Here is a 26,829-nt window from a genome sequence, read left to right as displayed (position 1 = left end):
CCAAACTGTTAAATTACACTTTCATGACTGAACACAACTGTAATCCATATTATTATTTTAAATTACACTATAAAGAGCAGTCATTTATCGCCTTTCCAAAACATAGTGATAATATATTACCAAATTATCAAGGGTCCTTTATTAAAGATCTTGAATTTGATTTATAATGCATGATGTAGCTTATCCTTGAGAAAGATCTGATAAAAGGTATACTTGGTCTTAAAGCTAGTGAAATAAAATCTCTCTCTAATCAGCCACCAGAAAGCTTCCGCTTCAATGCTTTGTTGATGCTGGTGTCAGCAGGGCCTTAAAAGCTTGAAGCTTTTTATGTTTGATCAAATACCAACATTATGCTGAAGCAGAAGTATTAATCCACAGAGTGAAGCTTCCAAAACCTCTCCAATTCTCCTTCATCCTTCCTCCCTCCACCAAAAAGGTCACATCAAATCAGGGGGTTTGGGGACACAAAAAAGAAATGGACATTTTGTGGATGTTTGGTATACACAAAACCATTCTAGAACCCAAGGGAAAAACAAGCACTAAAATACACTTTTTAGAAAATGCCAATCATATCTAAGAAAGAGGAAAGTAACTGGCACCGGGAAACAAGATGGTGACATGGTCATTATTTTCATCTCAGAATGAGAAACGGAGTACCAGAAAGGGTCAGGAATTCGCCCCAAACTTTCCACTAGTGTTTGGGACATCTGGGATCACTGTCGATCATCAGATCATAACACTACAGTCCCTTTCCAAATAAAATCTCTCTTAACAAAGAAACAGGAAGCCTCAAAGGTTAAAGAAAGAAATTATTTTTCCCTACAACTTTAATTTTTTTCATCACTTTGATTCTGGGCCTTCCAAGAGTTTTTATTATGCTGCCAGATTCACAAAACACAGTCAGGGGAACAAACTGAATTTTAAGTGTATCTTGGAAACCTGCAGCAAAGTGTCAACAATAAAAACAATGTTCTCAGAAGATTATTTACACAGAAGAGCCCAAGATGTATTTACACTGACATCTATGAAGCTGCTATAAATGCTAATCTCAATAACTTCTAATGGTTCTCTCCCCTTCTTAAACACATATACACCACAAAATGTAGAATTATTGTTCCTGCCACAGTAATTTGGACATTGTGCAACCTATAAGATGCCTACCATCACTATAACACTACTAAGGCATGGCACATTCTAACAGATTATTGGAATTTCTTTTTGACAGAATGATTAGGAAAATAAGAGTTGGCACCCTTACTTCTAACAGGCGTACAGACAAGCTGGGGAGGTTAATTGCTGACATATGTGCATTGGGGAAAAGGAGGGACGTACAAGAAGGACCCTTTGGTTTGTTTGAAAATAAGATTTCAGGGAGCTGAAGAAACAGAAGTTGTCTCCCTCTTATTGCCCAAGTCCTTATTGCCATAAATCTACTGGACAATGCTAAGCATCACAAGAGTGATATACATCAGACTCAATAAGAAATGGAACTTACCATGACATTATAACCAAATAGCATTCTTAATGAAATATTGGATCTAACTGAATTGTTCATATTAGGGTCCTGGGCCAGATTTTTCCTATGATCGAAAGAGGAATACAGCCCAAAAATCATACCTGGTATTTTGTTTTGCCATCCCCCCTCCCCAAGTCAAAGAAAATGGTTTTCTAAACTGATGGTTTTCCTTGTCAATAGACGCAAGGCTTGAAATTTGGTGCCCAAAACATTCAGCAACAAGTAGCTTCTCTTAGCTTAAAGATCTTGGCACAAAGTTCATTTTTATGAAGCTTTGGAGACGAGTTTAGTTGATAGTTGACATATATTTTGGCCATCTTTCCTGACAAGCTCACTCCCTAGCCTCCCTTGCAGCTCAGGAGCAGGCATGTGACCTAGGCTCCACCAATGAGATGCACATGAGTGACACTTCAATTCAGAAGCAAACACCACTGTAGTAAGCCGAATAATGGCCCCCAAAGATTTCAAGTCATAATTCGTGGAACCTGTGAATGTTACTGTACATGGTAAAGACCTTGCAGATGTAAATTAAATTGAAGGAATTGAGATGGGGAGATTAACTTGCATTATCTGGGAGGGCCACACATTGAGTCATATGTATCCCTATAAGAGAAAGACAGAGGAAATTTGACATACACAAAGAGGAGTAGACAATGTGATGACAGAGCAGAGAGGGATTTGAAGATGCTGGCCTTGAAGACTAGAATTTTGCAGCCATAAGCCAAGGAATGCTGACAGTCATCACAACCTGCAAGAGACAAGGAATGGATTCTCCCCTAGAGCTTCTGTCAGGAGCACCACCCTGCCAACACCTTCCCTGATTTCTGCCAGTGATATTAATTTCAGACTTCTGGCCTCCAGAATTGTGAGAGAATAGATTTTTTTCTGTTTTAAGCCCCTCAGTGGTAATTTGTTACACACCAGGAACTAACACAGACATGAAGAAACAGGAACCCACTGTGGTGGGACAGGCAGACACATACAGCTTTCAGAAGGAGTAGTTTCTGAAGTTCCAGGACTACCTTCAAGTTCATGGTAAACTGCAGTCTATGCCCAAAAGGTGTGGTTGAGGAATCCTTTGGTACAATTTATGCACTGCCTTGGCTGTGTAGTCTCTGACCCTCTCGACAATTCTGTGAGTTATTTATGCTTTCATAAGTTACTTTTCTGCTTGAGCTAGAGTAGATTCAGTTGTTGGCATTTAAGATAGGGATCTATAACAGCAATTAAATTAGCATTATCTTAAACATGCTGGATCATCCTTACCTATAACAGGTCACATATGGGGCATTCTCTTCTTCCCATAGATACAGACATGTAAAATCCAGTTAAACTAAGAAGTGAGGGTAACCATGGAGTAGAAAAGAAAAGGAGATGATACAAGGAGCACATTTAATTCATTTAGAATAAATTGATTGAGTCACTGTATTCAACTAAAATAATGATGAGCCAAGCCCAACCCTTGTCTTTGAGGAGGCAAAATGGGTGCTTTAAAGATGATGGAATATTGTAAATAAATAATATACAGTTCTGGCCCTGGTATCTTGCCCTATGATTTAGTGAAAGAATATCTTCTCTCTAGGGCCTTGTTATTCCAAGAGTGGCCCAGGAGCCTCCAACATCAAGGAGGAACTTGTTAGAAATATCAAATCCCAGACCTCAACCTTAACCAGACTTAATGAATCAGAATCTGCATTCTAACAAGATGCCCAGGTGATTCATATGCATATTAAAGGTTGAGAAGTACTTCATTTGGGGACCAGGAGGAGGACTTCTTGGAAGAGATGGCATTTGATTAGGTACTTAAGTTGGTGCTTGGGTTGAGCTACAGAGAAAGACACTTGATGTAAAGAAAACATAAGGCTTCGAGGTGGGAAAATATGGAACATGATGTCAGGTCATTAAATGTTAAAAAAAAAAATCCCACATATAGCATGAATAAGGGGGAAGTAAGTTAGGATCAGATTGTGGGTGGCTTGAGAGTCAGGTTCTAGAGTTTTCACTTTAGCCTGGAAGCACCGAAGGTGCATGAAGGGGCAGGAGAAAGGGTGATATAACCAGAACTGTGTTTTAGGAAATTTAATCTGACCACATGTGTCAAGTTGATTCAGGAGAACAACCAGAGGAGCTTAGTAGGGAGCATAGGTCAATTGTTTAGGCAACAACAAGGTAATAGACAGTAGCAGGGAAAGGAAGAATATGAGGTACTGGTCCTGAAAAAAAAAAAAATGTGGCACTGTTTGGGGATGGGAGGGATGGCATAGATAGAAAAATCCAAAGTTTGTATGTTCAGGAAGAAAGAGAAATTTGGAGGAGAAATGGATTTAGGGGCAACATAAAAGTTGGTGAGTCTGCTGTTCATTTTGAGGCATCTTAAGGACAAAAGACGGTGTGCCTTCGGAAGCGTGAGCTTAGATCAAAGCTGAGGAGAAAAGTGGAATCTGGAAAAAGATATAGGAGAAATTGGCATAAAGGTGGTAATTGACACCCAGGCAATAGATGAGCTTGCTAGCTTGCTATAAAGTGTGGATGGTGAAAAAAGACAAGACACAGAAAGAGCCAGGAGGAATACCCTCACTTAGGGGGTGGGAGGAAGAAAAGGAAATGTACTAGCTGGGGATCTTAAGAGCAAACCACAGAACCAACTGACTCTTGCCCAAGCAGAAAAGGAGTTTACTGATAGAATACGGGCTTGCTCTCAGAAAGCAGGTAAGGGAGAACCAGGCTCAGAAAACAAGAAGCGACCACATGAGGCCAGCAGCTGTTAGCCAGGACAAGCTCCCACAGGCCACAGGAGTAGTAACTGGTGAGAACATCAACCCAATGCTGCCTGCAGGGCATGTTCAGCAGTGGGCTGAGGCTGCGCTGTTGCTCTGGGTAGGAGAATTCTTCATGCTACTTCCACCTGCAGAAATAGTTACTGACTTTTCAGGGCGGGAGCCTCTGATTGACAGGGCACAGGCCATGAGCCATCACGCTAGCAGCTGGAGCAGGGGAGGGAGGAAGGGGAGAGTTAGAGCCTCCCCTGACCTGTGGGTTCTGCCTGCCTCCACACCCCTGCCCCAGCAATTTCCCCAAACAGACAGGAGTCAGGATGCTAAGCAGCCAAAAACTGACAAATGTTCACTAGAGCAACCAGGAAGGAAAGGTAGCAGAGCAATCAGGAGTGCAGTCCTCATAGGACAAGCAAGAGCAGTGGTCACGTGGTCACCAGTGGCAAACAACCAGGGATGCCAAAGAGGATGCGGGCAAACAGTTCCCAGATCAGTCACCTTTAAGAGGAAACAAGCCAGACTTTAAGAAAAAGAAGAGAGAGACAAGAGTGAAGTGACAACATGGAGGCTACATATATTCTTTTTTTTTTTTTTAACTGTGGAGATGGAAGGAAAGATAACCAAGAAAGGTTGTTGTAGAACAGGGGACATTTGAGCATATTTCAGGCCACTGGGCAGAAATCTGTAAAGAGGGTGATTGAAACTCCTAGAGAAAGGAGGGAAATAGGATCCCAGAGGATGTGGGAGGGGCTGGCATCAGCCACCCAGGTGGTGGTGGAGGGAGGTGGCTAGAAGAGAGAATGGAAATGGCAAGAGGGAAAGACTGAAATCATAAGTTTCAATGGTGAAAACATGACAATAATAAATTTTCATATGCCAAAAAACACAATAATAATAATAAAACAAAATGCATTTTTTACAAAGTCAAAAAAAGGAAATATACATCTTTGGGACACCTGGGTGGTTCAGTTGGTTAAGGGTCTGACTCTTTGTTTCAGCTCAGGTCATGAAATTAGGGTCTATCTATTAATAGATATTATATAGATTAAAATATTATATGTATATAATCCATAAGTAAATATACATGGGGATTGTTCAAAAAATTACTGACTGAATACATAATTTAAAAAGTTTGGAAACCACTGATTTAAACCATCTCTCTATAAGTAATATTCTTTCATTGTTTCCCTCCTCCACCTTTTCTTCTTGACTGTCTTCACGCCTCCTCTGTCTTCTCTTCCCCTGTTCTTCTCCTTCCATGTTAGTATTCCCTAGAACCCTTCATTGTTCAGTCATTCATATAACTTTATCTACTCCCTGTACACTAATCTCTGTCACCAATATGGATCCCTCCTGAGTTCTAGATTTAAGGGATTAGTAAATTTCTCCACACCCATACCATGGATATCTCAAATCCATCAAATCTAAAACAGAATTTGTCTTCTCCTTAAATATTCCCCCTCCTCCTGTCTTCCTCATCACAGCAAATGGCACCATCATTTGCCAGTCACCCACTTCAGACGCCTGGAATTTATTCTTTAAGCTCCTACTTTCCACTTCCAAATAGCTCTAAAATATGTCACCTGCTCTATTTCTCCATTGTTATTACTCTAATTTAGGCCTTGGTTGCAACAGAAAATATGTTACATTAAAAGTCAATAGTTCCATCTACAATGTAAAGTTAAAATGAAAAAATAATTTGCATCATTAGTTTATCATGTTAGAGTTCCTGAGATCATCAAAATGGTCCAAAACAAAGACATCTGCTGTTAGAGGGTATGCGCCAGAACTCAACACAATATTGTTTTAAGCCAATAATTATCTGGGATGTGGAGCTGATTTTTTTTATCCCATAATTTGGTATCTAGTGACTTAAGTATCTGGCTGCTGGAGAAAATCCCATTACCATTTGGCAAACACTTTCCGACTGGATTGATTAGCCATGAAATGAATGCAAGTGATTTGCACAGCTTAAACATGCACTTAATAGTTTAAATATGAGATGACATTGACAGCTTTCCAAATAGTACCAATATTCTATTAGAGCAATTCACTAACATATATCAATATAATCCTTATGTATTACCATTATTATCTCATTTTTTCTTTATACCTCCAGAATTTCCCATTTTTACCTTGACTATTTCCCCAAATTCTTCATTCTGAGACTTTTCAGGGTTTAGGATCCACAGCAAACACAAGTTAAGCCATAATGACTACTGCTGCTTTATTCTCCTCTTCCAATATTTACAATTTAAATGGAGATGAATTTGGATGGAAACTACAAACCCTACAGTACAGTATAAAATTTGAAGAGAAATGCAAAGAATCTCAATACATGGAGTGACAGGCATTAAAATGAGAAGTTTCTTTAGAATAATTGGAAGGGCCTAACTGTACCATAAATAATAATGATATCTCTAACCCTTTCAATAGCAGCTTATTATATTCTGTCTCCCTGTATGAACTGCCTTATCTCTTATCTCCTCTCTGTTCCCATCATTACTGTCCTCATTAACACTCTCCTGTTTCTTGCCAGGACTTTCCTAACAGCTTGTCCAGTCTTACCAACTTGGCATTTGTCCACAGCTGCCAGAGTCATCTTGTCATCTCTTCAAAATGTAAATCTGATTATATCTTTTTTGATGTTTTTGGTCAAACCCTTTCAGTGGTCTGCATTGTGCAGAGGATAAAGTCCAAACTCCTGAACATTACACAGAGAACCTTTTTGTGACATAGCTCCACCTTACCATCCAGTATCACCTTTGTCTGCTTCTGCAGACAGACCTTGCTCCACTCCTGGTTATCCACTCCAGTTCCCAAATGTATTGTACTGTGTCTCATTACTAGAAGGCCCTCCACCCCACTCTCATTTGACAGCCTCTATCAGTGCCCAGTATCAAATGTTACGCCATGGCCTCTTAACTCTGGAAAATCTTCATTACCTACTCACGCAAAATTAACTGTTCACTCTTTTAAGCTAGTACCCTGGCATTAATATGTCTCTATTTTGCACTAAATCCTACCAAATCATAAATGCTTCTTTACATGTCTCATTTTCCATTAGGCTCGGAGCTCCTTGAAGAGAAGGACCATATCTTGTCCATTTTTTATATCTCCAATAGTGACTTTAGTACCTAACAATTTTAATAATAAATTTCAGCTATTGCACACTAGAATTATTCCAGGTGTTAATCTAAATGCTTCCCTCATTTAATTCTCACTATACCTTTATGAAGTAGGTACTATTACTAGCCCCATAAGAAAAGTAAGGCACAAAGTAGGTGTTTAATAAATGTTATTTAATGAATATTGTTGCCTTTAAAAAAAATTAATGTAGTCATGTCATCCTTATTACTGATATGGGTTATTTCCAGAAAACATTTTCATTTTAACAACTCCAATGTGCTGAGCTCAAATGCATAAAAAATGGGGGAATTTGGGACTTGGTGTAAGGTGAGAGGCAGAGGTATTTGTAGTCCAAGGATTGATGCCAAATCACAGTTTAGAACAACTACCTGCTGCCCACCATGAAGCCAGTGAGGTACAGAAATGTTACAAACACATCTTTAATTTCTAGACTAATTCATCAGAGACACCCACAACTCAAATTGAAAATCACAGAAGGATGAGTTCAGCAATAATCTAGTTAGTCATCCCAAGTGGAATCTACACCTCACCCAACATGGACAACTGAGGAAAAGAGAAAAAAGAGGAAGCAGAATAATAAGGTAGTTGAACCCAAGAATCTGGCCATGTGCTTCTTCCGAGGGAGTCATGTCTGTTATCCTTATTTTATATTTAAGGTATTCTGTCACTACAAAAAGCAATGGTAGAATAAGGAAATACCTACTTCCTCAGGGGAATGAGAGTAAAGCTGAGTGAAACCAGAGCACATGCCCACCCACAAAGAGTGTGAATTCTGTAAACTTTTGCTTCTATTCTTTCAACTCTCCTGCTTCTTGCTCCTGGATCCTGATGCCTGTTCAATTGTTACTAACTCCATATATGTCACATCCAGATCTCTAAGAGAGAGGATAAAATTAGCTCCATGAATCACAATAGTCCCTGTTGAGCAACCTCACACACCAGGCCTGTAGGCCCATTGACAGTGCTCTGTGCAGATACCCTCTGATGGCTGTGCTATGTTAGTGTACTTCAGTCCTAGAGTGCTTGAACTCTCAACAACCAACACCTGCATCTCACTGTCAAAGGGCTGCCCTCAGGCTGCATGAGGACAGTTTTTTCTGCATGCATAGAGAGCAGCGGTGCCTGGAAATTTATATACCTAGGCTCAGCCCTTAACCAATGATTTATGAGTATGGGAGTATAAATACCCCAGATCCCTCACCCCTGATGGGTTTGTCTGTGATGTGATCACTTCTCTCCAAACCTCTCTGCAGAACTGTAATAGTTATCTTCTGTGGGGTTTTGCTTGACATCCACCTTCTCTGTCTTACTTTCCTTCCCTGTCCCATGTCCCCACTACTCTACTTTTTTCTGAGAACACTTCATATCTCAAGAGTCCTGTGACAGCAAGACAAATTCTAGATTTATTTGCATATTTTCACACTCATACAAGGCATCCCAGGACCTGTTTCTGAGGAACCCAACTCAGAAAAGGCTATTTCATATTCTGCTAAGCCACCTAAAGACTAGCTGTCTTTGAGGAAGGAGCTCATCTTTGATCCAATCAGCTATGATCAGAGTTCCAAGGTCATGTGGAACAGAGGATCATAACCTGCGCATACCCTTTAACAGGGGCTTTGGCCATGGCCATGGCACCCTCTCTGAGTGTGAGAAGTAGAAGCTCAGGCCAAAGTACACTCATATTCATCTGGGTAATGCCTACTAGGCATAAATATGGCAAGGTGATAACAAGTGAAGACAACAATTGCAAACTATGTCAAATTGAGGAACTTAAAGTGCTCTGTATACCCAGTGTGGACATGATGATGTGCCATTTGCAATCATAGAACAGTATCTTAAAATATGAAAAGCAAAGATATAAGAAACCAACCTAGGAGGACAATATCAATAGGGAAAAGACACCTACAGATATGCAGGTATGTCACGCACGCCTGTGCACACATGTGTGCCCCCCCACACACACACACAGGCTCCAGAAATCAACCCTTTCCACTAAAAGCAATGTGAAGTTGAACTACATTTAAGAATCTTAACAGTGTTTCCTTAGTTTTCTATTAACTCACAGGGGAAGTCTGACCACCCATGGGGCAGAGACCAATTACAGCTATTTACAAGGTAGGAAGGATACACTTTAATTTATGGTTGTATTCTGTTTTTTAATTTTTGAATTGTTAGTTGTCTATCTTTCATTCTGTAAATTGCATACAGGAACCTGGTAGGTGATTTGCTGACTAAATTATTTCACTGTAAGAATAATAAAACACTTAAAAATCCCTTTGACTCAATAACTATTTAACTTACACATAGACATCACAATATAATAGTAACACTATAAAACAGCCATACAATGAATGAAATCACAAAACATACAAAGCATCTTTGAAGGAACTGGAAATAGAAGAAGCCATAAATATTTTACCCAAACTTTTTTGTGGTGACCTCACAAAACACAGTGGTGCACACTCTGCCTGCAAAAGTGAGGGGAAAAAACCCAGTGTCCTTTACTAAACAAATGAAGGTTTTAGTTTTTATTCTTGAATTATCATCCATTGTTGCCTGACAGGCTTCTTTTCTTTGATTAAAAGGAATTGTACCAGAGAGTAGGGAATAAAACTTGGAGCGGGGAAGATGAACCATGAGAGACTATGGACTCTGAGAAACAACTGAGGGTTCTAGAGGGGAGGGGGTGGGGGGATGGGTTAGCCTGGTGATGGGTATTAAAGAGGGCACGTATTGAATGGAGCACTGGGTGTTATATGCAAACAATGAATCATGGAACACTACATCAAAAACAAATGACGTAATGTATGATGATTAACATAACATAATAAAATAAAATAATAAAATAAAATAAACCTCTGAAGAAGAAAAAAAAACATTAAGACTTGGTGCCTGCTCCAGTGGGGATGATGAGACTGCACATAATTATAATACAAAGGAAAACCTAGCAAGCATTCTCATTCTAGCTAATGGAATCAGGGTTGGCTTCAGGGAAGAGGCCTATTTGAACTACATTTCAGAGAACAATACAATTTCCAAAATAAGAGGCAGGGAATAGGAAGCTCCAAGTATTTATTCCTGTGATTGCTGTTTTTCATTACCACAGATTAAAGTAACCCCTGCAAGTCTCAGCTTCTTTCTCTTTCAGAGCTTCCCATTGAATTGTCTTTAAGAAGAGAAGCAGGAAGCCCAATTGGGTCTTTTTCTTAAAAAGTAAGTTGGCAAAACAACTTTGGAAAATAGTACAGCATTATCTGTTAAGGTCCAATATACACATACCCTGTGACCAAGCAATTCTACTCCTTGGAATATACTCAAAACAAATGCATGCATTTATACATCAGAATATTTGTACAATGATCAAAGTGCCTTATTTGTATTTGTCAAAAATTGGAATCAAATGGATAAACAAATTGCAGTGCATTCATACAATGATATATATATAGCAACAAAAATGAAAAAAACACAGCTACACACAAAAATGTGAATAAATCTTACAAGTACAGTGTTGAGCAAAAGAAATCAGATACAAAAGAATACACAGAGCTTGAATCCACCTGTATGTAGTTCAGAAACAGGGAACTCTAAGGGGTCTATTTGTAAGAGATCCAACTATAAAGTAAAGTAAGGGCATTATAACCATTAAAGTGCAAATACTGACTGTCTCTAGAGAGGATGAAGGGATGTGTGATAAAAAAGGGACACAGTATCTGTGGAAATGTTACATATTTTTTGCTTAGGTGGTGGTTACATAGATATTCACTTTGTAATTTATTATACTACACATGTATGCTTTACTTACTTTTTCATATATGTTATATTTCAAAATAAAAAAAGTAAAAGGGCATTTCTACCATCAACAGTAAGTATCTTGCCTAAGAACCCAGCTGGCAAGTGGTGGGGTGAGGACTCAAATTCACATGTCTGGTTTCAAAACCCATGATGGAAATGAGGACCAACCTATCAGGAAAGAGTAGTCCTAGCACCCAGTTTGGTCTCTACCATTTCCTACTAAAAGGAAGCAAACGTCTTTAGAGAAGTGGCTGATTCCAGGTCTGGGACAAGAAATGTACAGTTTGAGACCGAAACATCTTGTCATTCCAGATCATGAGGAATCTATGAAAGACTCCTATGGATGTCTCCCCTGGCCAAAGTGGAGCATCAACAAATATATAATAAATGAAAGGGATTGAAAAATATCAAATATGAATAAATGATCATTAAAAATTAAAATCTCATTGGTCACCTTTAGAGGATGCTATGAATGAGCCACCTCCTTGTACTTCCAAAACTGATCAATAAAGGGAAGAATCAAGTTTCCTATATGATCTGGGTAACCAACTAGTTGATAAGGAAAAACTTCTCTTTAAAGAAGCAGCCAGCTAATAAATGAAGAAAAAAATGATAGAATTAGAAGATCTCTGTTTTCTAATTCCTAATGACCCTAGTAATGATCATCAATGGCTGATAACATCACCAAACAATGAGAAAAAATATCACATTATGGACTTCCTGACAGGAAAACACACATATGAAATAGCACTGTCATGAATAAATCGAATCTGAGTCTCATAAAGCCTACTACTAATGTATAAGAGTTACAAGGGATAATGGAACATGTTAACACAACAGTGATACAATAATCAAAATCCAGACTTTGAGAAATTCTACAAACAAGTCAGTTTTTTCTCATACAATTATAAGAGAAAAAGAATGGAAAGACAAGGTGCCTAGACATTTAAAGATACTTAACAGAAATCTCAACCAGTGTCAATGTAAAAACCTTATTTAGATTCTGATTCAAACACATTGTAAAAACAAAACAATAACATTTATAAGATAATTGGGAAAACATGAACACCAATTAGATATTTTACAGTATTAAGGAATTCTTGTCATTGTTTTTAGGTGAGATAATGTACTGTGGTTATGTCTTTACAAGATCTTTTAGAGATGCATACTGACATATTTACAGATGAAATATTTGATGTCTGAGATTTGCTTCAAAATAATCTGAAAGGAGTAGAGCGTGGGTCAGAGTAGAGATGACACAGGACTGATCATGTATTGATAACTGTTGAAGAAGGTGATGGGAACAGTAAATTCATTACACTATGTTCTCTACTCTGGGTGTAGTTTTTATATTTTATAGTAAAAAAAATAAAAATAGGGGTCCCTGGGTGGCTCAGTTGGTTAAGCATCTGCCTTCAACTCAAGTCATGATCCCAGGGTCCTGGGATTAAGCCCTGCATTGGGTTCCCTGCTCAGCAGGGAGTCTGCTTCTCTCTCCTGCCCCTCCCCCCGTTCATGCTGTCTCTCTCTCTCTCTCTCAAATAAATAAATAAAATCTTTTTAAAAAATTTTTAAAAAATAAAAAGTTTAAAACATGCTCAGAGTCTCTCTTCCTGTGATTCATGGAGAGGGAGAAACTAAAAAATACTAGACAGGGGAATGATATGGTTGGGAACACAGAAGAAGTTATGTTAAGAAAAAGGGGTCTGGCTTTTCCTCCAAGGCTGAGATAAAGACGAGTTACAGAGAGGAAAAATAGAGACCTGGTGAACTCACATTAGATGGCCTCTAGCCTATCAGCAAAGTAAGAAGCACATTTTGCTTCTTGAAAGAAATCTACAAGGAGGGCGCCTGGGTGGCTCGGTTGGTTAAGCGACTGCCTTCGGCTCAGGTCATGATCCTGGAGTCCCTGGATCGAGTCTCACATTGAGTTCCACATCGGGGTCCCTGCTTGGCAGGGAGTCTGCTTCTCCCTCTGACCCTCCCCCCTCTCATGTGCTCTCTCTCATTCTCTCTCTCTCAAATAAATAAGTAAAATCTTTAAAAAAAAAATCATTAAAAAAAAAAGAAAGAAAGAAATCTACAAGGAGCTAGAACTAGGTCCTAGAAAGGAAAAGTCTGGACCATCTGCTTCATGGAGATATTAGTGAGTTGACAAAAGGTGAATAATGGTAAAATTGGTAAATACAGTAATACCCCTCAGTACTAAACAGTTCATAGCTCTCAGTACTAGAATTTCTTAGGATTCTCACGATTAAACTTGATAAGTGTTTCTAAAAGTCAGTCAGCCAGCATTCTTACCTTAACTAAGGTAAGCTATCTTAACCTCACCCTTAAATAACAAGTTAGGTGGTCCTGAGTTATGAGTCAGCTTTGAAGGAGAGTCACATCACACTCTGATTTCTTCACTATCTTCTGCTAAGGCCAGGAAAATAATTGTTCTAAAGTGTAAACCTGACCAGTTTCCCTGAGGAGCAAGGACTCCCGGGCTTTGGTTATTTATCATTTGAACTGTTGTTGTCTTAGAACAGATTTTAGCAATGGATTTGGTTATTCTGAAGAAAGAACTTCCAATTATATAAGTAAAAAGCAAGCATATCACCCTAATTCTTGCCTCTTTGCCAAACACAGTGAATGCATGCCAGTATCAAAACTTAATCCTTCATCACGTTTCCCACATCTAGAAAATCATCTGTACCATTAAAATTATTTCCTTATTTTCCAAAGAATGCACCTTCGACAAAAATGGTTCTTAGGGAATTCCCACCATGCTTGATATGTTACACTCCTACCCAAAACACATTACTGGTCTTTGCAACACACTGCTACCAGCTACACAAGTCGTACCAACACCAGCAGCCTCTTAACCTATGACCCACCCTTGCATCATCACCTTGCACCTAAATTTCACCCCCGCCTTCTATCAGAGGCACGTAGCCAGCCCTAAGATGCTCTCATTGGTGTTTTGGGAGTCTTCTTGCGAATCTCAGGGGTCTGCATCTAACCTCTCTTGTGCTTCTAATATTCACAAAGGTCACTGAACCCTCTGAGCTTCAGTTTCCTTGTCCATAAAATGGGAGGGCAGATGATGGACTCCAGAGTTCTCTGTGAAATCTGTAATTCCATAGTTCCTTGGTGTCTGTGCATGAGGTTAAGCTGAGTAAGTGAATGAGTCAGCCACATTGGCTCCTTTCCAGTCCCTTCTGTCAATGTTCTATAGATATACTAATGGAACATTTCCTCATCTGAGAATTCTACAATTTAAAGTCTGCGGAGTAAGCTCAGTTTATTTTAATAAGAGAAGTTGTTTAACTTTGTCTTTTGTTTTTTAAGTGGGTGAATTACAACCTTATATTTGCCCTTTGGGGTCTGTATCCATGATTATAGTCCTCATGAGTTTAGTTATAACCAGGAATAAATACAAATCTTTATTATTACGGTGCTGTGGGAATTGTTCAAAATTTATTCTTAGACCAAGCTCTTGTTTGGGCCTCCTGTGGCCTCCTTACTACACCTGGGACCATCTGTGGGCATCATCAAAACTATAGTTTAAATGCATCCCACACTGGCTTGCTTGCTTGCTTGCTTGCTTGCTTTCTTTCTTTCTTTCTTTCTTTCTTTCTTTCTTTTTTAAAGATTTTATTTATTTGTCAGAGAGAGAGCACAAGCAGGGAGAGCGGCAGGCAGAGGGAGAAGCAGGCTCTCTGCTGAGCAAGGAGCCCAATGCAGGACTTGATCCCAGGACCCTGGGATCACGACCTGAGCCAAAGGCAGATCCTTAACCGACTGAGCCACCAAGGCATCCCCCACACTGGTTTTCTTTATGCCACAACTCATGCAGTTGAATATGCTTCATTTGTAGTTTCTCTTGTTCTCATCTTACTCAGTTTTGGATGTTGTCTCAGGTACAGTTCTTTCATATGTTAAATCAGTATCATCATGGTCCAGTAAGGAGAATAAAACCCGTGCCAGGTAGTTCAATAGAAGTTTAATATAGGGAAATAACCTTTTACAGAGATGTTGAAAGACCTAAAAATAAGTGCCAGTGAGGTTATCTAGAAAGTACCAATTACAAGAAGCTACTACTACCCCTGGGACCTGAGGAACAGAGAAGGACTAGTGTTATCCAAATAGGAGCCCGGGCTACCCTGTGGGAGCTAGAACCTTGGAGAAGGAAACACCCAAACATGCTGGAAGCATAGCACAGTTGCCTGGTAGGAACTGGACCACAAAGGGGGGCGCTTCCAGGTAGGAGGTGGAACCACAGAAGAGACACAGCCACTGCTTGGCATGCTCCCAAGGCATAGAGGAGAGAAACACCTTGGAGTCTCCCCCTCCCAAACTTCCATTTCCTGCCAGTAACTCTTATCGGCTGAACCTAACCAGAAGGTAGTGAGAAAAGGAGCCTGAGAATGCAGAGTAGGCCCTTGAGATTCAAAGCAGGGGAGGGCAGAAAGTGGATCTAAGAGAAAACTGGCAAATAACCTGAATAAAAATTGGAAAAGGAAATACAAATAACCAATAAACATAAGAAAATATGTTCAACTGCATTAGTAATCAGAAAAATGCAACCTTAAACTACAATGAGATACCATTTTGCTCCCCACCAAAAATGTTAAGATGCCAAGTACTGAGGATGTTCAGCAGCGGGAATGTTTGTACACACTGCTGGGGGTGCAAACTAGAAAGCACACTGGCATTGTCTAATAATGTTGATGCTGAACATACCCTATGCTCTAGGAATTCCACTTCTAAGAACTCACTCTCAGGAAAATCTAGCCATGTGCACCAGGAGACATGTACAACAATGTTCACAGAAGCATTGCTAACTACAGCAAATTACCCAGCTGGAAACTACTCAAATGTCTACCAGCAAGGGAATGGATAAAGTATGCTTTATTCTTACAATGGAACATTGCATAAAAATGAACAAACTATAGCTACACACACCAACACAGATAAATGTCACAGGCATGATTTTGAGCAAAAAAGATAAGTGCCCCCCAAAAAACTTGAAATGATTCTACTTACATAAAATTCAAAGACTTGCAAAGTTATATAGACTATTTAAGGAATGAATCATATATGGGGAAACTATAAAGAAAGGAATGATAACTCTGAGGAGGGGTTACGTATGTGTGAGAGTAAGGTGGACATGATCAGGAGGAGACCGACAGCCTAGCTACTCTTTTTGAGGTATGACACATTTTATAATTTAAAATTTCACTTTAGAGATCTAAAAGCTCATGTTCCCTCTTCCTAATTGTGATGGGGAATAAAATAATACTAACATTCTCACACATTCATGCAAGTTCTATAGTTAGATGTCCATTTTGGTATCCTTACTTATCTATTGACCTTGGCCTAGTTATACTAGTTATATCAGTCTTGTCTATGTTGTCTCAGTTTCCACATCTGTAAAATAAGGATAATAATATTTCATTCATAGGCTAATTATTAGATGCAAGAGCATACAGGAAATGCTCAGCACATGGCCTGGCACCTGGCAGGTGGCAGATGTCTGTTGTTTTGCTCACATCATGGCCTCAGCCATGTGGTGTCCTCCCCACCACCTCTATCTAGTGACTGTTACTCATCCAAGGACATCCAACCTAGTGCTTGAAGACCCTCCCACCCATCCACCCCAGCTGATTTCTCCCTTTTTTAAATGCGTAGATCTCCTGTTGCCTGCACCAGGCATTTACCATGTATTTATTTATTCATTCATCCTTTATGAGGCACTTACTGTGTATTTATTCATTCACTGATCCAGCAAATCATGGTCCAGGTACTGGAAACACAGAAGTGCCTAAACAGACACTGCCTTCATGGGTCCTGCAGCCTAGAAAGGGAGATAGACATTCCGCAAGTGAGCAAGTGAATAATTGTTCAATCCAGCTATGATAAGTGCTATCAAAACAAAGTGTGGGATGCATTGAGAACCTATCACAGAGGAAATTGACCTAGACTGCAGAGTCAGGAAAGATTTCTTTGAGGAAGTGACATTCAGGGTGAGACTTGAAGGATACACTGCTTTCTATTATCACCATAGGCAATAAATACTTATTTAAGACATATAACCTAGGTGGAGTATCAGTGCACATGTAACTACAGAAAAAGTACAGTAGTCCCCCCTTATCCATGGGGAATATGTTCTAAGACCCCCAACAGATGCCTGAAACCAAGGATGGGACCAACTCCGATAAATACTATGTTTTTCCTATACATAACCATGATAAAGCTTAATTTATATATTAGGTATGATTAAGAGATTAACAACAGTAACTAGTAATAAAAAATAAACAATTATAACATATACTGCAATAAAAGTTATGTGAATGTGGTCTCTCTTCTTTCTCTCTCTTTCAAGATATTGTACTATACTCATCCTCCTAGTAATGATGGGAGATTATAAGACACCTACATGATGAGATGAAATGAGCTGAATGATGTAGTGACATAGTTTTAGGCTTCTATTGACCTTCTGATCAGACATCAGAAGAAGGAACACCTGCACTGTGGTTAACTGAGGGTAACTGAAACCACAGAAAACAAAACCGCAGATAAGAGGCAACTACTCAAGCAGCAGGAAGCATACGTGTTAAATGCCAAGTGAACACAATGCAACAATATCCAGATGTTTGGAATCCCAAGGGTTAAGGTTCTTCTTAGAGACATTTTATATAAAATGTGAGATTTGAGCAGAGCCTTAACTGGAAGGGTAGGACTAACACAAGAGAGAGGGAAAAGAGGCATTCTAGATTGGAAAAAAATATGGCTATATGGGCAGAGATAGGAAAGGGCAAAACAGATCAGACAGGTTGCTTGAACCAAGGAGTGACATAGGAAGGTAATTAAAAGTTCAGATCGTAGAGGAGCTTGCTTTATCCTACATAAGTTTTCTTTTTGTATTATGGGCTTCTTTGAGACTCTCATGAAAGCCCTGGACCTCTTTTCTTTCTCAAAAAAATTTTTTTAAGTGTATTCATAAAGCTGTATATAATTTCAGGAGTTCACAAGCCTCCTGAACTCCCTGTTAGCACTGAAAGGATGTGAGTAGAAGAAAGGTGACATACTCCAAACAAAGATTCCTTTTCCTGAGAGAGAAATTGCTGGCAGGAAGGTCAATTGAGAAATTACTGCAACATAATGCAAGCAGGAGCTTTTGTGGCCCTACGCTAAGGTCGTGGCTCTAGGAATTTATTAATTAAGTAAACTCATATTTATTGAGAGCTTACTCTGGGTCAGGCCTGGTGCTCAGTGTAGGACGGTAATAATGAGAAGGTAAGACCCCTGCCCCCAACTAGCTCCAAGCTGGGCAGGATCAGAAAGGCAAGCAGCCACAAATGCAAAGGGAATCAGAGCAGTAGCAGATTGTCTTACTCAGAACTTTCCACTGACCAGTTCTAGAGAATCAAATCAATGCCTTTGACATCATATTCAAAGCACTTCACAACACAGCCACAACGCACCTCTCTGTTGTCATTTTCACTAAGTCCTCCACCACAACTACCTTCAACACACACACATGCACCCTGCAGGATGGCCATACTGGACTGACCTCTTCTGACATAGCTTTGCATTTTCCTGCCATTCTGTCACTATTTTTCTCCAAGTAGCTGTGCATGGTCAAATTCCTACCCACTACCCAAGGCCCAGTTTAGGTGTTGTCTTCCTTGAAGCTTTGTCTAGTCTCCGCATTCATTCTGCCCTGAGTTAAACTGTGTGTGCCTCAGTCTCCCCCAGTACTCAGTAAACCTGAGCAGGCAGGGATGTTGTCTTTTTATCTTATCCTGGGAGGTGCCCATCCTCATAATGGCAAGTGCTTAACATATCTACTGAACTAAAAGGCCCCGGTAGGGAGAGAACAGACCCAAGGTAGATTTGGGAGCCATCAGTGAAGCCTTGGCAGCTGGAATCAAGAAAGGCAACCTAGGGGCCCCTGGGTGGCTCAGTAGAGAAGCATCTGCCTTCAGCTCAGGTCATGATCCCAGGGTCCTGGGATTGAGGCCCGCATCGGGCTCCCTGCTTCTCCCTCTCCCACTCCCCCTGCTTGTGTTCCCTCTCTCGCTGTGTCTCTGTCAAATAAATAAAATCTTTTTAAAAAAAGGAAAGGCAACCTAGATGTTCCTCTCCTCATGGAAGAATTCAATCTTGGGGGACAGCAATGAAGGCGATTCTGGGTACACACCATGTGCTTTTATGAGGTTTGAAATTACAGGACATTCACACCCAGGCAACTTATTAAGTCAGCCTATTTATAATGACTACAGATCCCACAGGGAGAGGATAAATATTACTCTCACATCGCTGGTTTGGGATGCAGACTTCCACATTTCTACTGGATTATTATTATTATTATTTAATTATTAAGAAAAGAGCTTACGTGCAAAGGTCAGATGGTTATAAGGCCTAAATCGTTGGAAGTATTGATTGTAGGGTCACTCAAATAGCTCTTGCTTTTAATTCTTTAACAATTGTGGGTGAAACTGCAGCGTGCCTTTGTTTGCGCTACCCAAATACACAAGACGCAACCAAGGCCACCTGAATTCTTTGGCTTGACCGCAGCAGCAACCCTACGGGCGCAGACTTCCGCCTTTGGGGTCCGAGAGGTTGTGGGTGCCTTTCCAGCCCAGCCGGGCAATGAAGTCCTCCCACACTGAGGTGTGCTACACAGAGAACAAGGTCCTAGACAGACCCAACCCACCCACCAGGGTGTTGCCAAGTCCCAGCAAGTGCCGCGTCTCCTCAACTTTACTGAAGAAAAGGAGGGAGCCAGGACCCCCAAGCCCGGTAGTGTGCGAGACACTGCTCTCTCGCTCCACGCGCGCTTCCCGCCTCCGGGAGGGTCGGTCGTCCAGAAGGTGAGCCTAACTCTCAGCTCGCCGTCTTCCCGCCATCAATTCCACGCCCTTGCCCCGCCCCACCTCGCCAGATTGGCCGAGGGCGGAGGGGGCGTGGCCAGACCCCCCGGGAGGCTGGCGGCAAAAGCGCAGGCTGGGCGCGTCAGGACGGGTGGGTGCCGCGTGCGCCTGAGGACCCGGTTGGACTGCTTGGGCCGGCTCAGGATGAGGACGCGCTGGGCGACCCTTCGCCGCGCGGCGGAGCTCCTCGTGCTACTCCTCAGGTGCTTCGGTCTGGCGGAGCCCTCTGGCCGCACAGGTAACCGCGGGCGCTCCAGCCCACCGGCGGCTAGGGCCCTCGACGTTGTCAGGTCTGCCGGCTTTCCTCGGTTCGGGTTAGGGCTGCGCTCCGGGTCTCGTCAACTCTGCTTGCCCCGGGGGTCTGGCACCCAAGAAGTGAGCCCGCCGAAGGGGAGGTCTGAGTAGAAGGCGCTCCATGGCCCTCGGGCGCCGGGTGGAGGGCGGGGTGGGGCGTGGAGTAGCAGGGCCTTTCTCTTGCTAAAGAAGAGGCCACCTTAGAGAAGAGGCACAGTCTTCTGCGCCCGTCCCCCTCTCCCCCACCCCGCCCCGTCCTCTCGCTTCTAATACCTTGCTTCCCTGGAGTAAAAGGCTCCTCAGCACTCCCCAAACTCCGTCCAGCCCATCTCGCCCCTCCTTCGCCTCTTGGTCACCTTGGCCACTCAGTGTCTAGAGGAACTGTCTACCCACAGCGCCAAGGATGATTAATGATTGCCCGACTTCGCTGCACGATAGCCAAAGGTGCAAGTCAAAAAGGAAGTCCGGTTAAGCTATGTCTCCTAAAATAACCATGATGGTAATTCCGTTATGATGCCCTCCCCGAAAGCCTTGAGCAGCGATCCTTTCTTCTAATGAATGGGTGTATCAGCTCCAAAACACTCCGTCGAGGCCGAGGGCCGCACGTTGAAGCTCTGGTCGCTTGCCCAGGGACCTCCTTCCTGCCTCTAACTGCGGAAGCAGGACCAGGAATAGACTCCCTTCGATGGTGATGCTCTGGGTAGTGCCAGCCTCACCATACCCCCTGGCAGCAACCGGAGTTTGCTTTTACTTTCTTTTTGCCTTGGCAAAAGGTTCCCTGAGGACTTTCTTAGTTGTGCTGCATAGTGGGCAGTCAGTGAGCCATCACCACCTACCACTTCTGTTAATTTGCCTGTATGAGGAAGTAAAAGATGGGCAAGGAAGTTTTTTGAAAACTGTAGGTTCCCCCTTGTGGCTCTTCTTTTCTTGTGGCAGCTAAACTAAGTTACTGCCAGATTTAGACTTTTTTCAGAGAGTGATGGGAAGAAGCTTCCCGCAGTGTGAATAACATCACCCTATCTACATCAAGCTCCTTTTAGTGAATACTGATCTGATTCACCCTTCTCCATTCTTCTTTGACCCTCCCTGGTGGAAACTCCCAAAAGTCCTTTACTGGCTGTGAGAATTCTATTCCACCTGCCCCACAATCCAGGGAGAGAAATTTCATTGCCATAACTAACTACAGTCAAAACACACTAACCTTTCAATCACTGAAGTCTTGGTTTCCATCTACTTCTGCTTTAGTCTTACTGTTTTGTCTCCCCCACGGAATTCCAGATTGCCTTAATTTTTGCATTCTCTACAATCCCTGGCCTTTCTCATCAACCAAAACCAAAGAGCACCAGCTTAACTCCATTTTCCCTGCACTAGGTCCTCATATCCTCATAGGTATTTGTTTTCCTGCATCCTTCCTCATGCTTAGCAGCTGTCCTGGCCAGCTTACACTCACCCTCAGACCAGACTTGTGGTCCCATAAAGGGAAGCACTGGAATTTTGAAACCCCAGCCATTTGAGTAACTTGTTTGGCAGTGTGTCAGCTTCACAATGCTGGTAATGGCATGCACTCTGTCACATGTATGCAGCTAGGTTTGTGCAGATGGTCTGGGTTGCTCAGGTGCTGAAGGAGTTCCTCTGTGTCCTTGGGGAAATGCCAATGCTTATTTACTTTTTTGCCTCCTTGGAGAGCTAACAGCTTGAAGTAAACCAATCCTTCTGAGACTCTTGAGGTTCTCACCAGCCCACACCACCCAATCTGACCCCAAAGCTTTCTGACTCCTAGCAGACTGTCATGGACCCAAGGTCACTTCAGGACCTGTTTTTGAACTGGCAAACCCGGACTTCTGATTCTTTCCTACTCCACCTGTATACTCTGCACATGTGGTGGTGACCACAAAATGCTTAACATTTGAGCTGTAGAAGTTCCCCTGAAACTAAAAATGCTGCAATCTTCATCCTTCTGCCTCCATCTCCCCCTCCATTTGTCTGTGATCATAAAATGTTGATGTCCAGCTTCTCTTTGGAATGTGCAAAGCTCTCTGGTTTAAGTAAGACAAAGGTTACCTAATGATTAGGCAATAGGAGATGGTTTTCCTTTGATGAATGTGGCATACTAAAAGTTCATTTTCAATATATGATAATGCTACTTAGTTATTTCCTCTCAGACACCACTAGAATATTTATATAAAATGAAGCATATAAAAATTGCTACTAGGGATGATGAGGCTTCTTTTCATCAACCTCTGCCTTTTAGATTTGCCCAAATATTGTGTGTGGAAGTAAACATTAAAATTCCATTTAGGACCAATGTAAGGTAACATGAGCAAGATACAGCATAAGGTTGTCAATAAAGAATCTGTTTTTAAGTTGCTCTGTAATTACCTTTTCAAAGTGTAATACATTTCTGAAATATTTTATATACCCTTATTTAACAAATTTTCCTTAAAAAGGAATTATTTTCAGTCCTTCCCACTCTTCAGTCAACCATCCCAATAGGGTCACAAGACTGAGGCAGACTGAACAGCTTCTGCTAAGGGTACGGAAAATATGGGGAAACATCATGAGAAGACAAGATGCTCCCTACCTTATGTATTATGTATGAATGCTTACACATACATTATGTATGAAGGCTAATGGCAAGTTTCCTTAAATCATATCAATAATTAATGTTTGTGCTAAGTGACCACTATAGATGTCAAACATTGATTAAACATACTTGGTTAAAAGACAGATTTAGAATAAGGCAAGTATTTAGACCATAGATGTTGCAATTAGGTAAGTTTGGCAACTCTTCTTTAACAAACCTTCTCCATGCTACTCCACATCTCTCCTGTAGTCTTTCAGAGTTTCTACAAGCTTGTTAAGTCTATGGGTGTCCTAGAAGTAACACATAGAGTAAATGGGAAAGGACAAATTTTTTTTTTCTCTTCCAAAGAGTATTTGTAAAGCATCACTGTTACCTAAGTGCCCATGCCTGATACTAATAGGATTAGAATGACCTAAAATGCTACTAGCATTAGCAGGGCATAATAAAGTTGTGGACATCTGTTCAAGAATAATATACAATGAACTTAGCAAAGACTGGTAAAACCTACAAGGCTAAGAAAACTGTTATCTTGTGTAAGCATAGGATGTTAGTACTGAAAGTGGCTTAGATATCTTATATTATCTCTGCTTTCATCTTATATTTGGAGATACAGAGACCCTGGGGAGATTAAGCGACTTCCCCAAGGTCTCCCAGCTAACTGGTAGCTGAGGTAGGTCTTCAATCTAGGACCTCTAACTCCTTATTCCACTGCTTGTTCCACTATACTAACAGCTGTGGTAGCCTATTGGATTCTGCAAAGGCAACCTGAGAAGTCCAAAACTCCAAACTGCAAATGTAGCAAAGCTACTGTTAGTCCAGTTCACCTATCTGGGTTCAAGGGGCACAGAGCAAAGTGCCCAAGAAAGAGAGCAATGGGACCACAGGGCAAGGGAGGGGAAGGTTCCAGCAAGGGTGGTGGATGCCTATTCTGCAGAAGCAGACTTCTTTTTTCCTGCAGTAATTGCTGATACTTTGGAGTGCAAGATTTTTTTGGAGAAGTGAGAGAGAATAATTTGGGAAAGAGAGAATAGTTTGAAAGACCTTTGTGGGTCTGAGTGGATATTGAATAAGTAGGAGGACATTGGAGAAACTGTGAGTGATAATCTAAGATAGTATGTTTTCCTTTTTATGTTAACTGTCCTCCCAAATGGTGTCCATAAAGTAGAGAATGGCAGAGAGATGGCAAAGAAGAAAGAGTGAGGGATGGAAGCTGCTATGACAAAGACACCTACCTGCAGTCCTGTGTCATACTTTAAAATGTGAAAGCAAAAGTAGCTTAATGTTTTACAGGATTTTGTGGTGGTTCCTATTGTTTCTCTTCTTGCTACTGCTGCTGCTTAAAACAAAAAATTCTCTTTAAAGTTCAAGCTGAAACGTGACTTGATTTTATAGTTATTATTTACATGATGAAATTTCCCCTCAAGTCCTTGGTATGAGAATTTTTAACTCTGAAAGCCTGGGAATTATTATTAGAAAAGGTATTTAGCACCAGTAAAATCAGCAATTGTGAAGCTGGCATCATAATGAAAGTGCTTTTTGGGAACTAAAGTTTTACAGGTCCTTCTGCTGAACCCTTTGGTTTATTGACAATTATTGTTTAAATTTGTCTAAAATATTTCAGTTTTACTCTCATCCACATGAACTTTTGTGCTATTACTTCAAAAAATTTTTCTTTGTAAAAGCACTGGCCAAATTGTTCGATTGTAGTTTGTTGTAACAGATGTGAATCCTGTTCCACAAGCTCAGGTGTGCAAGAAACAATGCATTACTTTATTTTTATAAAATCAAAATAAATTTTATTCTGAAGTCCCATTCCACCAAGTTAACAGAACTTCAGTTTCTGTCATCACTGAGGTCTCCCTAATTCATGAGAAACTGCAGGGAAATATTCAGGGAGGTCCCTCCTGTAACCTTCAGCTTACACTCGTTGCTTCTGAGTTTCCCACTATCCAAACCTACTGGGTGTTGAATTCTGTATCTCAGGTGATTTCTGGAGCTCAGGTTCAACCTCCCTAGGTGATCCACACAGTCAGCAGCACCTGCCCAACCCCTCCCCACGGGCTTCCCATCACGTTCCTGAAGGTGCTACGGTAGAGCAGACCACAGGTCTCTCCTATCCTCAGAATCCAGACCTTCATTTCCTCTCATCCCTTTACCCCACTATTCTACTTCTGCCCCCTCAGAAGTCTCCCCATCTCCTCTGAGACACGGTAATGCCATGTAATAATTTACCCTGCCATAATAGGTAAAGTATAAGCAAGACAGAACTGTGGTCCTGAATAGGTTCAGGATATTTTTCATTGACCACCTGTCTAAGGAAGATGAAAACTAAGGAGCTTCTTCATCTCATTAAATAAAGGGGAGGGGGCATATTTCATGGAATAACAATAACAAATATACATACTCTTCTAAGTGCTTTACGGGTATGAGCTCATTTTAACCTAACATCTTCCATATGAAGTACTATTTTACAAAGGAGGAAACTGAGGCATAGTGGTTAAATAACTTGCCCTGATCACATGGGTAATAAGTAGCAGAGGCAGACTAGGAACCCTGGCAGACTGGCTCATGCTCTTAACACACACTATACTGCCTTCTGGCTACCACTGTCCTCTGACCTTGTGTAGTGCATTGCAGTTTATAGAGGTTGGAGGGTGGGAATAGTCCAGTGGTGCTCAGACTCTCCTCAGCAAGCAGGGGCCAAGGCACACTGACCACACAGTTCAGAATTCTGAAATGTCTTCCGTGACTGTCTGTCTTGACTCAGGCAATGATCCATTCACTATCGTCAATGAAAACATGGGCAAGTGCATCAAGCCACTGAATGACTGGATAGTAGCAACAGACTGTGGTGGAAGTAGGGACGTGTTATGGAAGTGGGTGTCTCAGCATCGACTCTTTCATTTGCAATCCCAGAAGTGCCTTGGGCTAGATATTACCAAACCCACAGATTCCTTGAGAATGTTCAACTGTGACTCCAGTGCCTTACTCTGGTGGAAATGTGAGCACCACTCTCTGTATGGAGCTGCCCAGTACAGACTGGCTCTGAAGAATGGACATGCTGTAGCAAGTACAAATTCATCTGATGTCTGGAAGAAAGGAGGCACAGAGGAAAACCTCTGTGACCAGCCTTATCATGGTGAGTATTGGAGAGGGACTTTGAGTCATTTGCTGTTGTGTTCGGTAAATGTGACATCGAACATGCACAACTGACCACAAATAAAGTCATGCACTGGTAAGGGCAATGAGCTAGCATTCCCAATTCCAGACACTGTGCATTATCATTGAGCTACGTATGCCTTACCATGGTGAGTATTGGAGAGGGACTTTGAGGCATTTGCCATTGTGTTTGGTAAATGTGACATTGAACATGCACAACTGACCACAAAGTCATGCACTGGTAAGGGCAGTGAGCTAGCATTCAATTCCAGGCACTGTGCATTATCATTGAGCTACCTATGTGAAATTGGTGCTACTTTTCCCCTTTTACAGGTAAGGCTAGAAGGGGTTGGGTGCCTTGTCAGAGGTCACACAGTCACTCTGTAGTAAACCTGGGATCTGGAATCTCTATGATACATGAGCATATGTATTTCCTATGATTACATTCTGAACTCCAGAGGAAAGGAAACATTAGAGTAACAGGAAATCCTTCATACAGGTTGAAATTCAAATGACCTAATAAAATCAAACCTATTCTAAGTTTAAAAAGAAGAAAAAAGAAAAAGAAAAATAAAGGAAATACATTTCTCCTTGTCTACAGATTTTTATGTAATGGAAAAACTTTAAGACCTTGGG

General features: G+C 41.2%; 1 protein-coding gene across 2 annotated transcripts in view; it reads left to right on the top strand.

Moving 5' to 3' along the window:
* The first annotated feature begins 20,216 nt into the window (after nucleotides 1–20,216).
* The window catches only part of LY75 (lymphocyte antigen 75), a 128,546-nt gene continuing 121,933 nt past the window's right edge, over nucleotides 20,217–26,829 (top strand). The window contains exons 1-2 of one of the 2 annotated variants that reach the window (XM_064586599.1): nucleotides 20,217–20,394; nucleotides 25,802–26,173. In XM_064586599.1, the coding sequence (XP_064442669.1) occupies nucleotides 20,301–20,394; nucleotides 25,802–26,173 (466 nt within the window). In that variant the 5' untranslated portion in view covers nucleotides 20,217–20,300. The remainder of the gene's footprint in view (nucleotides 20,395–25,801; nucleotides 26,174–26,829) is intronic. The other variant, XM_064586600.1, reaches the window with a different exon arrangement.

The sequence above is a fragment of the Mirounga angustirostris genome, unplaced genomic scaffold, assembly GCF_029215605.1.
Source record: "Mirounga angustirostris isolate CCGP_5_RB_7025 unplaced genomic scaffold, mMirAng1.0.hap1 SCAF_3, whole genome shotgun sequence".
Taxonomy (NCBI): Eukaryota; Metazoa; Chordata; class Mammalia; order Carnivora; family Phocidae; genus Mirounga; species Mirounga angustirostris.
The sequence above is the reverse complement of the archived record's forward strand: the minus strand, read 5'-3'. Positions and strand labels throughout refer to the sequence as shown.